At 36.6% G+C, this 15,724-nt stretch overlaps 1 protein-coding gene across 1 annotated transcript in view; it reads right to left on the bottom strand.

Moving 5' to 3' along the window:
- Positions 1-895: 895 nt before the first annotated feature.
- LOC124804636 overlaps positions 896-15,724 on the bottom strand; it is a 530,005-nt gene continuing 515,176 nt past the window's right edge. The window contains exons 17-22 of the mRNA XM_047264852.1: positions 14,285-14,458; positions 13,713-13,952; positions 11,399-11,536; positions 7,194-7,322; positions 5,188-5,505; positions 896-2,330 (exon numbers count right to left, since the gene is read on the bottom strand). Coding sequence (XP_047120808.1) covers positions 2,277-2,330; positions 5,188-5,505; positions 7,194-7,322; positions 11,399-11,536; positions 13,713-13,952; positions 14,285-14,458 — 1,053 coding nt within the window. The 3' untranslated portion in view covers positions 896-2,276. The remainder of the gene's footprint in view (positions 2,331-5,187; positions 5,506-7,193; positions 7,323-11,398; positions 11,537-13,712; positions 13,953-14,284; positions 14,459-15,724) is intronic.

Genomic DNA, 15,724 nt, shown 5'->3' with positions numbered 1-15,724 from the left:
TGAGCTCTCACTTGAAGCCACTGAAGTTGTAAATAGCGGACATTTGGGGTTAGTGGAAAGCACACTATAGGGATATCCTTCAAGTAACCAATTTGTAATGGTTTGTTGTGTCACTGTGGTACCAACTGCTGCTCAAATTGCTGCTGCAGATCCATTATGATGGACCAGAGCCGTATTCCAAACATGATGATCTTTCCTTTCGGTAGTGCCATGTGCTCATCCTGAGCCTGGTTGTCTTGTGACTGTATGTCCTCATGATCATTGCTACCAGCAGTCATGTACGTTGGCTAAATTCCTGCCAAGTCTTTCTGCACTATGACAGAAGGAACATCTAGCTTTTTGTCACCCTATTACATGACCTCATCCAAACTCAGTGAGGTATTGGTAATGGTGTTTGTGTTGCCTTAAAATCATTCTTGACTAATATCAACTAAGCTGTCTCATAGGTAACTAACAACTGTTACAGCCTATGTTCAAAGGAACCTAAATTTGCGTCCTCATAGTGGTGCTAATAGTGCCACTGTTATGTGACTGGTGCAAAATTTGAATAGACATAATCTTTCAGATGTAGAAACAAATCTACCAACTTTCATGTATGTCGCAAAACTTCTTCTTGGTGTTGTTATTTTTTTCAGTCAGTGCAGTCTACTAATGATGCTTACAAATATATGAAGCAAAATAGGGCAAGATCAATTTGTGAAATAACGTGGAAGGATATTAGAATATCTTCTAAGAACTGAGGAAATTGCAATGGAAGGTGATGCTTACTCTCTGATAATAAGAATTATTTAAACAGGACCAGATAACCTGAAATTTAGGGAATAGGAATTATGGTAGCTATGAAGGGATTTTGGAGATGTTGTGGTAGCAAGCATGAAAGGAACTTAAGACAAACTTCAGTAATATTTTTATATGACCAACATTACATATGACAGGATCTTCTTTTGTACATAACAAATTTATATAATTTAACTGCCACTAACAGCCTGATTAACTCAGAACTGCAGTGCAGCTAACTGTGAGAAATTGTCACTGTGACATAAACATTATGTACAGATTACAGGCTTTGTCCTTATCTCTAATGTAGGTAACAATCATATATCACACAGTCATTTCACAAAATATAAATATGAAAATATCTGCTTAAATGTATTATTTACAAATACAGTAAACATCAGATAAAATTTCCATAAATTCATTTTTTAATCTTATACACATAACAGTAGTCTCAATTGGCCTAAAAGTGTTTACACTTCAGCTTCAAAAGATTAAATAAAAAACATAGGTCACATATTGGACTGAAATGGAGTGGAGAGGTGAGTGGTTACTTCATTCCTTAGATGTTCTTCACATCTTTTTAAGTTTTTTGGAGAACATGTATTGCATTTTAAAATACAGTACTAAAGTATCAAGCAACATTGACATTCTACTGGATGAATGAATAGCTGGTGTATCGTTCCAAATCTTAATAATTGACAGTTCTGATATATTATATAATACAGTGATACACAATAAATTAAGAATAAATAACTACACAATTGTTGTAGCTGGTGGCAGGCATTTTGCTGCTGCCTAGAGAGCATCCTCCAGAAATAATTGTGGCCTGAATAATCTTATCTGCATGCAGATAGAATGCTTTACTTTCAGAAGAGAAATAATTTTTTAATCAATCAGTCATCTGCTTAAAATTAAAAATTTTAAAATTATATCACAGACAATCCCATTAAAACAGAGAAATGGGAATCAAAGTGCATTAAAGCAAGCTTATATTTTTTTTCTTTAATTCATTTTTTCAAAGCAGTATGTTAAAGTAACTGCAGCAGTGTGATGGTTTCTGCTGATTCATCCTTTAGTGATACTAATTCTATCAAAGCCTCTTACATTAGAAAAATTTCTGTGCTTGGTGACTAATTGTTAAATAGGGCACTTCATAAAAAGCACTTAGAGCATTCGAGTATCCATGAAAAGACAAAGGAATTATTTGAGAATTGTAACAACAGTAGGTGATTTCTTGCATCTGTCTCATTGACAAAACTGCTACAGGCAACTGCAGTCCATATGAGGAAGCCAGGACACTACATACACACAAAACACATCATTTACACATGATTTTATCATGTCTCAGATCCTTGTGGACACGAATACATCTCTCTAAATATATTGGCCCCCATTCATAATACTTTTTCCTTTGGCTGCAATGACAGCTCTCAAATTCTGGAACATCATGATCTTGACAAACTAAAGTTTTTTTTGTTTTTTGTTTTGCACACAAATATTCATATTGAATCCAAAACTCCACCAGTGAGCATTGCTGCATAATGATTGAGAACCTGACAAGAAACAGAAAACATATATTAAAATATTAGTGAAAACATGAAAAGAAATCAGTTGGTTAAGTTACTCATTTACTAATCCTTAAAAACAAAGCAATCTATGAAAACTACAGTCGAACATGATAAGAAAATTCTACATAGCAAACAGACCATGGTTAGCCTAATGGCAGCAATAAAATGAAGGTTTGCTTCAAATAGAAGACAGAGAGCAAAGGTGTCAGAGAATTTGCTTAACAAGGAACAGCTTAATTTACAGTTGCATCCTCAGATTATCAGCTGACAGTCTTTATACCTTCATACGTCTGTCTCACTACTTGCATTTGAATGTGTATCAGTAAGATTTAGGCAAGAATACGAAATTTCAATTGATCTCCTCCACCCCTCCCCTATCCCCCCTCATATTATTCAGTCTGTCAATGATCCCATTTTGTGCAGGTCTTTTGTTCATGTTTATGATTGCTACCAATTGCTGATCAGATTTTTCCCCATCTTTTTTATTATAATTTCATTCTGAAGTCCTTATCCTTCATCTGAGCAGCTGCATTCACATTTGCAGAAAATGTCAGGTAAATGGGTGATGTTCATGTTCACGTTATATGTATACAGTGTTTGACACTCATGGAGATGCACACAGAATAGTTTAAGTGGGGATGGAATGCCATCTGGGGTGATGAGGGAGGATTTTGGGTGAGATATCTGCAACCTCATAGCATAATTAGAAGGTGATGAAACCCTGGTGAGGGGTATAATTGAGTTTGTCAAAGAATGAATAATATTGCATTATAAAACAATGAAAAGTTCAGGTTGGAATATTGACAATATTATGCAAAGGATAGATTGTTACTCACTGTAAAGATGATATTCTGAAATGCAGACAGGCTTGATGAAAAGACTGTTATATATAAGCTTTCAGCAAAAGCCTTCTTCAGAAAAGAAAAATGCACAAACATTTGCACAAGCAAGTGCACCTCACACACATGAGCACTATCTGTGGCCGCTCCAGTCAAACTCTGCCAGAGTGGCCAGGAATAGCAACCATGTGTGTGTGAGGTGTGCTTGCATGTGTGAATCTGTGTGCTTTTTTCTTTTCTGAACAAGGCTTTGGCCGAAAACTTATGTGTTAAAATTTTTTCATCATATCTGTCAGCAACTCAATGTGTTATCTTTACAGTGAGTCACAATCTATCTTTTTCATAGTATTATTGCATTATAAAGATAGTTAGTGTGTGTGTGTGTGTGTGTGTGTGTGTGTGTGTGTAAGGTCTTGTTGGCCGAAAGCTTATTTTGTGACAGTCTTTTTCTTGTGCCTATCTGCAACTCAGCATCTCCACTGTATGGTGCGTAGCAACTATCCTTTTCATGATACTGTTACATTCCATCCTGAATTTTCCACTGTCTGAAATCAGTGATACTGTACCTGAAAGGCTAATGTGATTTCTGGATTTGTTATGAGTTTCTATGTAACACTAATCATTAAATGACATGTGAATAGTTGCTGTTTTTAGTTTTCTTAGTATTGTTAAAACAAATCCTAATAGAAATATAGCAAGAAGAGAAATTGCAAAGACTATAAATGTAAGATTTAATAACTATTTCCTACTCTCTCTCATATTTTAGAATATGGTCAGCAATTAATCACTATGGCTAATTTCAGATTGGATAAATGGAATTAAATGGCTTCTTAAACAGATAAGTTTAGCTACATTCATATGTCTCATGTTGACAGCTGTATTTCTTTTTGGTCCCGTCAAGGATGTCAAAATTCTAACACCAGCAATACATTTTCTTCTTAATAAAATTATTGTTAGTTATAATAAAAACCAGTTTCCTAAGAACTTTGCTTAACCTCAATAAAAGACATATAATAATTTTCATGTTTACTCTGCTGATTTAATTCTTTTTCATATGAAAGTCTACTTTTGTGTAAACCTGATGATGGCCTTTGATGAAGAGGCTTATCATCATACAAACTTTAAGCAAGCAGTAATATTGGTAAAAACATCATTGCTTACTATAATGGAGGAAGCAGCTGCTTTTTTTAAGCTGTCCTGCAAATATTGCTTTGTCCACTATACCTTTATAAGCAAAAATAAATAGTATGTAGCAGTTTAGTGCTACTTAACTGTTAACACAGCATGCAAAATTGGTTCCTAACACTTCCTTCTCTCAATTTATACATTGACTTTTTCTAAATACTTAAAAATGTTCCTCTTCATGGAAGCCTGCATGGAACACAATGAATAAATGAATTGTATCACTTCAAATTTTTTATTCATCCACATTCCAGTTTTGCTGGAGGATGGAGAGTGTTTGCAACAGCAGGATAAAATGGGTTTTGACAGGTAAAAAGCCAATGACACAAGACAACTAAGGCCAAATTAGACTAAATATTGGCTGAGGTCAGTTGGTGGCTTAAGTATTTTGAACTTGGCACTTATAGCAGTTGATTCATAATCGGTATTATGGTTTCCACATTGATTGACACCATCAGTTTGGCATAAGCTCATAGTAGTCTATTTTGCTTCATTTTCTTCTCATCCATTGTGAGTGCCCTGACTGAAGTTTCCATCAAGTTGGATACTGCAGAAAAATTGTTTAACTCACTTTCTTAAATATTAAGAAATTAATAATTCTGCTATTGCAAAATATAGATCTTTTTTGTAACAATATTTTCCTTGGTCACATTGTTGAGAACTATTTATCTTCAACAGCACCATTCCAGATGGCTAGTAATTCCTTATAAATCAGTATTCTGTATCCATGACTCGTGAACCATATACTTCAATATTTGATTTTTGTTAAGTGTAAGCAGCAATAATTTGGAGGTATAACATGTATCTGAGCTATGCATTACCTTATATATAAATATATATTGTTCCTTGGTCTTGACTGCTCCTGCTCGATCCCTGCGTAGGCGATATACACAGCGTGGCACGTCTACATTTCGTGTCCTTTCAAATTCACGAATGAGAATGTCACAGGCAATAACGGTTCCAGTGCGGCCTGTGCCCGGACTGCAGTGTACAATGTGTGGTCCAGATGCATTACGCATGTGAGATCTTGCTTCTATCAGGAATGCAATCAGTGGGCTTGGATCCTCAGGCACTCCCTGTTCAGGCCAGCTAGCAAACCACATGTGTGTTACCTCTCGCCAGAGGTTGGACTCTAGATTCTGCAAAACAAAATGAAACATTTGTTGCAAATGAAGAAAATAAATAAATCTAAAAATAGTCAACTATTTGACAAAACTGTAGCAGAATAATGTATATAGTATCTATGTATTAATTACACGAGACGAACTGAAAATCTGTAGCTTTTACAGGAAGCAAGTACTGCTTTAATACATAAACTACATAAGTCACACTTGTTAGCAATGTACAGGTGGAATATAAATGCATTACAGTTTATGAACAGAATACGAGTTCTGTTCACGTGGACACATTTTTCTCATGTTTACGTCCACTTCATGAAGAAACTGTTCAGTGGTGATTGTACTCACAATTGTAATGCTCTTCTTTAAGTCCTATGTTGTATGAGACTACTAGTATAAGCCATTTCTTAACATGAATTGCACAACAAATATCACCGAGGACTATATTAGTGACTGCAAGAGCCATAAATCACATTAAATGAAAACTGTTGTCAAAACACTCATGGAAAGTCTGCATAATTTTATTCTTTTGTGACAAGTGGTACCTCTATGCTGTAATGGCACTCATCTCCTCTGACTTCAAGAAAGAAGAAAGGTACTAAAGTGAATATGGAGTAAAATGGGACTGTTCACTGAAGTTTAGAAAAATGAAATGCGCATATAGTATATTTGGTTGGGAATCCCCTTCTGAGAACTTCGGCTGCCTTGAGCAAGTCTTTTTTATTTGAAAGCATTTCAGTGACATGTGCATTGATGAGGATGACATGATGGTGAGGCTGACACACACACACACACACACACACACACACACACACACACACGTATGCTGAATGGAGAAAATCCCCAACCTGGCTGTGTATCAAACCAGAGGTCCCACGTTTGAGAGCCAGCAACGCTAACCACAAGACCGAGAGCTGCTGACACTGAAGTTAGAAGTAATTCAGTGAGAATAAGATATGAAACATTGATCAACAATAAAAAGTTGTTGCTGTTGAGAAAAAAAAACTTGCCAGTACAGAGAATCATGTAATTCTAACAATGATTAAATTAAAAAGAATTGTTAACGTGATATACATGACTTTGAAATTGCCCTATATTTTTGTTAAGATAATTGACCTTGCAAGCTTCACTGGAGATAAGTAATTTAAATGTCAGAACTGAAAAAAAGTACACTTTTCAAACAATTGATATCAAATCTTCCAATGTTTATTTTGCATTAAAATCACCATGAGGGCATCTCGGTTTGTGCTGTCACTGTCTTGGTGCCGTGAAATACAATTACATCTTTGGTAATTCATTCCAAAGGGAAGCCACAAGTGAAAAATAAATAATGGGTGAGAGAACAGTCATTGGAGACCAATTTTTGAGTAGTGGATAGACATACAAAAAGTAGAAATGACTGTGAAGCAGAACAAGAATATTCTGAGCAACAAGTCATCTCTACTTTTTACATAATCACTCACCCATCAACATTTTGTCCTAAAGAGTCTGTCATCTCTTTAAGTTTTTTTTCCATTGGTGTATAAATTGGATAGCTGTTGATAATAGTGCAGATTGACAGACATAACCACAAAAAGTATGTTATAATAACTGCAAGAAGCACTTTATTAATTGCAAAAGACTTGTAAATCCTAATTATGTACCTAATTAGAACCTTTAAATGAATGAAATTTTTATTTGTGGTCTCTTGCAATGCTTGAAGTGTATACCTTTATCTGAAGTGTTGAAATTACATATTTTTCTTTCTCTTCTCTCTTTTTAAGAGTGATCTGGAAGTCACCAAACAGTCTGTGACAATCAAGCACTTCTGATGGTGGAAGATAATCAGCACATTTCTCCTGAAAGAGTAAAGAAAATATTAGTTGTTAACATTCAGGGAATTATTGAGAAAATATATCATTAAGTTAATGGTCGTTTCTACATATAAGAAAAGACATATAGAAATTACAGAATGATTTAAAATTACAGATTATGAGTAAAATAGAATTTCTATTCTACAGGCAGAGAGGCAGCAGGAACAATGTCTCCTGCTAGGTACCTAGGCCTATACAACACAGTGTGGGCTGCCTTCACTGGATGTTGAACTGCACCTCTCCCATACTTCCACAAAACTTTTCTCCATTTAAAGTGTAGAAACTACCAACAGCTGTACCAACATTTTGACAGCTGGTGTCAGTTCCATATTGAAAAGTCTGTTCCATGCAGTTAGTCATCTCCAGTGACAATCATTCCCAAGTGCATTGTGCTGAAGGTCTTACCAAAGCATTGGCTTACAGGCACTACCCTCCAAATCTTGTCTACAAACAGATCCCCCACCCATATCCAACACATGCTCCTAATTCTCAAACCAACCCTTGGACAAGCTTCAGTCAGTACCCAGTGTCATTCCAGTCTGGTACAAAAAAATGTGAGAGAAGGCACATTTATGGCCCACTGATTAGAGTACTTTTTTTAAGACATTCAGTATGAATTAGTACCAAAGGACAAATAGAAAACAGCATGCAATACTTTAAAAATATTCTATTTTTTTCTGGAAAACTTCAAATCAGGAAAATTCAAGAAAATTGTCAATAATCTAATGCATTAGTATGAAAAGCTGCAATGTAATATGTCAAAAATATGTCACTAAAAATACACTTTTTGCAATCACACCTGAATTTACTCTTATCATTAGTGGTGTGGGCAATGAACAGAGTGGTCACTGTCATCATGAAATTCCACACAAGGGCAGAAACAGTCCCAAAAGAGATTTTCTTATGGTATTTGATGTTTTTGTCTTCATTTTTCTGTTTTTTTTCTGCTTATGTACTGTAATGTAAGATATAAACAACATTATGGCAACAATTAATCAAAGTTTATTCTTCTTCAGCATAAGAGTGAACAACAGACGAGACCACAGACACAGACACAGAAACTGATACTAGCATTTGCTGAAAATAAGTAAGAACTCAATATTAGATTGAATGCCTGTTGCACAGCACTTATGGAGAACTCCAGTAGACAGCATGACATATAGTGCACAAGGCATGTGGCCTCTGGTAGCCAGTCCAAGCGTATGCCGTTGGCAGAAAATTCAAAGTGTAGCATGCCACCGACCTGGTTCTGTGGCACATATACAAGTATTATATACAGGGTTACAGCACACCTCCCCTGGGGGAAAGGGTGCTCTGCCACTGTGGGCACTGGGACAAACGCTGATACACCCATGGCCTCTGCAGCAGATGTGGCAGGCAAGGACAGCGGCAGCGGAAGGAGATTCCTGGCCAGAATTGGTGAGTAGGGGCAGAAATATAATGGCCATGGACACACAAGGCAGCTACTCACTCATGAAGTGCCATTAGAGAGGACTAGTGACAAGGGCTCTGGCTGCATCTCAATGTCCGCTTTCTCAATACAGTGAAATGGTCCCAATGGTGAAAGCTCCGGCCTCTTGGTTGGGGACACCAGGGATACTGGTGTGGTGGGACCCACATGCTCCAGCTCAGCTGGCAGCAGAATCACTGGGGAGAGTGAAGCATTGCAGGAAGGCCTGGCAGCAGGCATCAGAAAACTGGACCCTGGAGGAGAGGCACGCCCCCAAGATACGAGATATTTTGCACCCTGTTAAAGACGACATTGCTCTTCGGGCGCCTGGTGTGTATGGTGTACCCTGTGAATGTCGCACCATGTGTATTGGACAAACAATTCGCATGGTTGCAGAGTGTTGTACTGAGCACAAGTGCCATATTAAAACAAAGTGAGATTGACAAGTCAGCCACAGTGGAGCATTGCCTGAAAAACAGACATAAAATACAGTTCGAAAATACAAAAGTGTTGGCTCATGCGTCTACATATTGGGACTCTGTTATAAAGGAAGGGGCCGAGATTTGTTTAAACAACAACAATTTCAACAGAGTCTGGGGATACACACTCAGCAGGGCATGGGGGCGGGTGTTGGACATTGAAAGAAAGCAAAGACAGATGTGTGATGCAGGAGGGGCAGTTTCAAACATGGTGCCTGCCCCTGGCACTACCCAGGTCGACTTATGTGCATACTCCACATGGGTCGATCTGATTGGCTGCTGATGATGTCATCATGCCTATATAAGTGAGAAACTGTAACAGCCCCGGCAGTCAATGAAATCCTGATGACGATGGCGGAGATGGCCATTGAAAGCTCAAGGATATTATTCAAACTGATGCAGCTGGAAAACCGAGAACATTTTATTCATGTTTGCCATCACAAAAGACTCCAAGGACACATTTCTATTCTCTTTTGCTTCCTTGAATATTCATAGTTTTCTTGAGGTAATTTCCATTTTGATAGAATTACACATCAGACATACCCATAATAACTCTGATGGAATGCTAGCACTTTACACTGATGATGCAATACTAAACAATTAGGTATTACAATAGCTCATATATGTGTGTGTGTTTGTGTGTGTGCGTGTGTATGTGAAAATGCTAGAAGCATACCTCATGATGGTTGTGGATAGTACCAAATGTGACTAAAACATAGATGATGCACTTCTGTCATATTAATATGACAATAAAGAGACTGATAATAAACCTAGCTGTAGATTACATAGCCAGTGCTGTGGTAACACTGGAATGTTGATTATCGTGACTATTTGTTTCTTCATGCTCCAAAAATCTCAATAATAATTAGACTCTTGCAGTCAAATAGTGCTGAGCATAGTTTTATTTTCTTAGCACATATGTTTGGTAATTGTGATGATATAAAGGGATTGTTGTTTTGAAGATCAGTGAGTTGTGAATGAATTCCTTGTGAAGTGCGACAAATAAACACAGAAAACAGTGAAATGGTGAAACTTGTTACAGTGAGTGCCTTTTGAAGAGAAATTCATTCTTCCAGTGTATGAGGAGGTTAAGAACTAAGCAGAATGATAAGAAAGCATCATGTCCTGTTACCATTCACAATCCCATGAATGCCATCTCCGTGCACAAGGTAAACAAGTGAAACTCAGATCACTGCTTCATGGTAGGAGATGTATCACAAATCATTATAATGAGTCAGGAGATCATGTTAATCATTCTAAAACAAGAGTTTTGAATGGAAGCGCACTATCTTAATATTACAATTTTTAAATCACTCAGAAGAATGGAAAACAGGTATGGAGAAGGGTGTTTAAGTTCAGAAGGAATACTTTGAATTGTGAAGTGTAAAAGTATATTTATGTTTTCAACAGAAATTTATTTGGAAATGAATCAATGAACTTCATTGTCATATCCTGTAGACATATGAGTCTGGAAAAAAAGGCACTCAGAGACATCTAATTGACACCATGGGATTCCTTACTAAGACTAAATGATAATACATGATCCTTAGGCCTCTATTTCAACAAGAACTTAATTTGGAATTGCCATGTTCAGTCCTCCTCAACAGAAGCCCTTTATTGAGACCTTTCCCGTAAATTTTGATAAATACATAGAGTTAAGACATTGTGCGCTGTAAAAGAAAGGGCAGACTGAGACTTACATGTACGTGTTAAATTTTAAGAATGTTACACTGCAAGCAAAAGTAACTATTAAACATATAGATATAAGTACACTCTACCATTGCTAAAATGCAAAGTGCAGGTAACATGAAAATATTAGTTATAAAACTGCAGAATATGTTATAACACAAGTGAGCTGGGAGAAAATTACGTGGTAGATATTGGGGTAAGCCATAATCTAAACTGAAATGTGAATAACTATTTATGTTTGTAATATATTCTTTGGAATTTGTAATACAAATGTGAGAAATAATAAATATAATCAACTGGCTTAAAAGAGCAAATGAATTCTTCCAAACTGTCTGACATCCCCCTTCAAAGTGTGAATAGAAAGTTACATGTGCAGATATAAAGAAAGATTGATTTAGATTTAGACACATGTATAAAGTAATTCAGAAATTTGTAAAACTCACAGAGCCACTCTCAACCAGGTTACAGATCATCAATATGACTTTAGTCTGTTGTTCCCAGACCATACGCCAAAAATCTGTTATTGTTGACTGAAGAGGTGCTTGGCAAGCAATATAGAATTTCTCTTCATTATTTGGACCCTGGGAAAAAAAGGATTATTAAATAAATAGTCTATAACATGCATAATTTATTAATGAATAAAAATATTGGTAACAACGTCTCTATACAACTTAAGTTGGGTACATTTGTTCATATAATATAATAAAGTAGAGCAAACAGTTACAATTGAAGAAGCATTAAATTTTTATAATCAGAATAGTATCTTTCATTAGAGAGAAAACAAGAGAGATGTGTAACAACAAAATGAAAAGAATAAATGCTACTCACCAAATAGAGGAGACACAGACAAAAGAAAAAAGATTGCCAGATACCTGGATTCTTGTCAGGAACACCAGCTTTCCTGAAGTGCATAGGAGGAAATTCTTCCAACAATATATCCTTTTTGCTGTAACCTGCTGTCCTCAACTTTTGCTAGTCCCTGTCCTCAACCTGCTTATCCAATTACCTGCTCCCAGTCCAGCACTACGTACACCTTCTATCCTGCTAGCACACCTGAATAGTCCTTTCGCCTTTGCTGCTTTTCTCTACATCTAAATACATACTACAAAAGCCATAGTATAGTGCATCACAGAGGGTATCTTGACCACTACTAGACATTTCCTATTCTTTTCCACCCACAAATGAAGCAAGAGAAAAATGACTGTGCCTCTGCATAAGCCCTAATCTCTCTTCTTTTATCTTTAAGGTCCTTACACAAAATACATGTTGGGAGCAGTAGAACCATTTTGCAGTCAGCTTCAAATAGCGATTCTTTAAATATTCTCAACAGCATTCTGTGGAAAGGTCTTTCCTCCATTGATTCCCATCTGAGTTCATGAAGCATCTCCATAATACTTGCGTGCTGTTCAGCCTACTGGTAACAAATTTAGCATCCCACCTCTGAATTGCTTCAGTGTCTATGTGATGGGCCACACTAGTACTCTCTATACATAGACTCCTTTACAGCTTTACAGATGAACCACACTCTCATCCCCCCCACCGCTGTTCTCCTGGCACTGCACATTGCAGCCTAGTATCCTGTCACCCAAGAGATCCCCGAACCTTCCCATAGGCAGCACTAGCATCTTCTCCTGCCCCTGACCCTACCATGTTACTCCTCACCCTCCCAACCTCACACCTCTTCTGTACCCCCACTATGCATCCCAGCAAAGACTGCTGTTCATTTCAGACACAGTTGCAGTCAGCCCTTAATGCCCAGAAGGGGCAGTGGTCTTACCTCAGTGTGAGTCATGACTCTGTGAATGTGTGTGTGTGTGTGTGTGTGTGTGTGTGTGTTTGTTTTGTTTGTGTCTGATGGACTTGGTCCAGTAGGTAATAATATCCAGCAGTCTTTTTTAGTACTCCTGTCTGCCACTCAGTGCCTTCTCTATGAAGTGATTAGCATCTATCCTTTACATATAGTTGCTATCCCATGCTGGATTTCCCATTGTTTAAAAAAAAAAAAAGACTTATGTAAGTTGTGAAAGGTGGTGCAAAAGTGGCTAAATTAAAGCCAGCAGCAAAGGCACAGGCTATTAGAAACAGTTAGGACTGAAACCTGAACAGCAGATTACAAACAAGAATATCTCTTCTTCAGTACTTTCGCAAAACTTTAGCTGTCTTTGATTATAATTTTTTTTTTTTTTCATGTAGTGCAGGAGTCCTATCATATGCGTGCCTAAATCTCTCTTCCTCTCAGTTTCTGGTTCTAGATGTTTAGAGTAATCCATGCAGAAACATATCATACACATGCCCAGGGAAAAATATGTAACAACATAAGACCTGAGAACACTGCATCAGGTCACAGTATTGTGACAATATTGTCACAATATTGTGATCTGAGGTGACAGTCTTTACTGATGAACATGGAACATGTTGCCTGTGCAGTTCATGCTTGCTTTTGGAAATGTAACCAGATATTTTCCTTCTTTAATCTAAGGAAGCGAGGAGTAACTAGTGTACTGTGCACCAAAGACAAGATGCATTATCTGCTAAGTTATAGTCCTGAAATTGCATTCATTTTACATCAGTACAATGGATGTGAGTGCACTCAAGTCAGTGCTTGATAGAGAGAGAGAAAGTAAAATTTGAGTAACTTACTTCAGATCATCAGTAGCAGCGATACTTTACTCACTCAGTTACTATGATAGACTTTATATAAGTCACAGTATGAAACATGTAAATATAGACATACTTCCAAATTCTTTTACTTCTTACCCTGACATAGTTGGCATTGATGTAATCTGAGAGGGGCTCCCCTTCTTTTGCAGTTAAATGTACACGAGTCTCTGGAAGAGGGATGACATTAGAATATCGATTCTTCACATCAGCACCATCTGGGAGTTCATCTGTTGTAACTGTAACTTGTGGAACAGCTTCAAACTCTTCTTGCAGTCCAGATGTATCAGAACTGAAATTTGCCAAACCTGCAAAGTTCATTGGATGTGAAGGAGAGTTCTGAAAAATAAAAAAGATCATTATTATTCTTGGCTACTAATAAATTATTCTATATTTCATGCATTTTTAATTAATTTCATTAGTGTATCAATTTCTTGAGTCTGTATCACACTGAGGATTTAACAATGTATGTGATATGTACAGAAGATGACATAACAGATTCTCAGTAGGTGAAACATGAACTTGTGAGTGAACATGTTTGTGATTGCTTTTTAAAGACTGTAGAATGAATCTGCCCAAGGCTTTCTTCTTCAAAACTGAACAAATTTTGTAATTGTTAAGAAATATAACACAGTAAAAACAGAACAGTAAAATTGCTGAGAATAACTAACCGGGTCATCAAAAGCTAGATTTCCATAGGATCTCTTTGATGATCTGAATAGACCTTTCCTCCGTGACCTGACACTGTCGTAAACAGAGATGCTGTCAACACTATAAGCATCAAGAGATACTGGAGTGCAGCGTTGTCCATAGTTGAAACGCTTCTGACGGCGCCTTACATAAACCTTTTGAAGAAAAAGAATATGTAACACATTAATGGCAAACAACTGGTTTTAAGATATTTTACTTAGTAGATTTCTGCAAATTCACTACAATATTTCACAAAGAGTGAAAATTTTTGATTGTTCATCTTCAGGAGACTGTTGTGAGCAGTAACAAAAAATATAGAACAGATTTCATTTCTATTTTCAGTTTAATCAACAGTGTATTCATAATATCTATAGAGCAGCACGCTCTTCCGAATGCAGGCTATTATGTTTATAGACTCTAGGGATCTGTATGTCTTCTAAATGGACTTGTAAGGCTGCCGATCTGCTTACCTTATTTGAAGTCATATCTCTGGTTCAGTAGATAATAAAACAGATGCTAGTAACAGTTTTCAGTAAATAAGGCAACACTTGAAAAATTAAAATACAGCCAGTATGGATTTATTTTAATAACAACACAAATGATGATCAGCTAGAAGTTCACAATGGCCATTTATTTTCACAAAATCAGATTAATACCTTATATAGACTCATTGGAGGCTGATCTATTTATACAAGTGGCAAATGCAAATTACTATTGTGGTTATAAACCCATAACTAATGATTTGCTGGTGGTCAACTGATCAAGAGTCACAATAAGTGATTAATTATTTATGATCAGAGGTGATTGACACTGTTAGGCTGTAATTGATTGCCTGAGACATTACTGGCAACTGACTGAACTTGAATACCTTGAGGTGACCACTAGAGCATGCCTGAGTGTGTTATTGTCCAAGCAGGTAATTTTTTACAATGCATTTATAAGATTTTCAGATGCAAAGTATTAAAATTTTTAATAATGGCATAAAAGGCAGGATATATATGTAATAGTTAATACGCATTTAGTAAAGTAGATTAAAGTCTGTGGCACAAGTCCTTGACTGGGATATTGCACTAACTGCAGACAAAGGAAAGATTTTCTTTGCCACAGCAGTAGGAGGGTGAGGGTGGCAGACCCATCTACCCCATCATTGCTTATCCCTGGGAAAAACCTTCAAATATTATTCAAGAAACTAAATCTTGAACTTGAATATTTCATTAACTAAAACACTTTCCTTATAATGTTTTTATAGTCAGAAAAACTGGGGCTTCAAAATGGTAATGCTGGAGCTATGAAGGCTTTTCATTATAATATTTGTTTAACCTTGTGTTTCTTATGAGAAAAACATTTTGCAATAATAACATTTCCTAAACTATAAAATTTTGATACATGACATAGTGGATATCTGCACAGAAGAAAAATAT

The sequence above is a fragment of the Schistocerca piceifrons genome, chromosome 7 (assembly GCF_021461385.2).
Source record: "Schistocerca piceifrons isolate TAMUIC-IGC-003096 chromosome 7, iqSchPice1.1, whole genome shotgun sequence".
Lineage (NCBI taxonomy): Eukaryota > Metazoa > Arthropoda > Insecta > Orthoptera > Acrididae > Schistocerca > Schistocerca piceifrons.
This window is presented reverse-complemented; position numbering and strand designations above follow the sequence as displayed.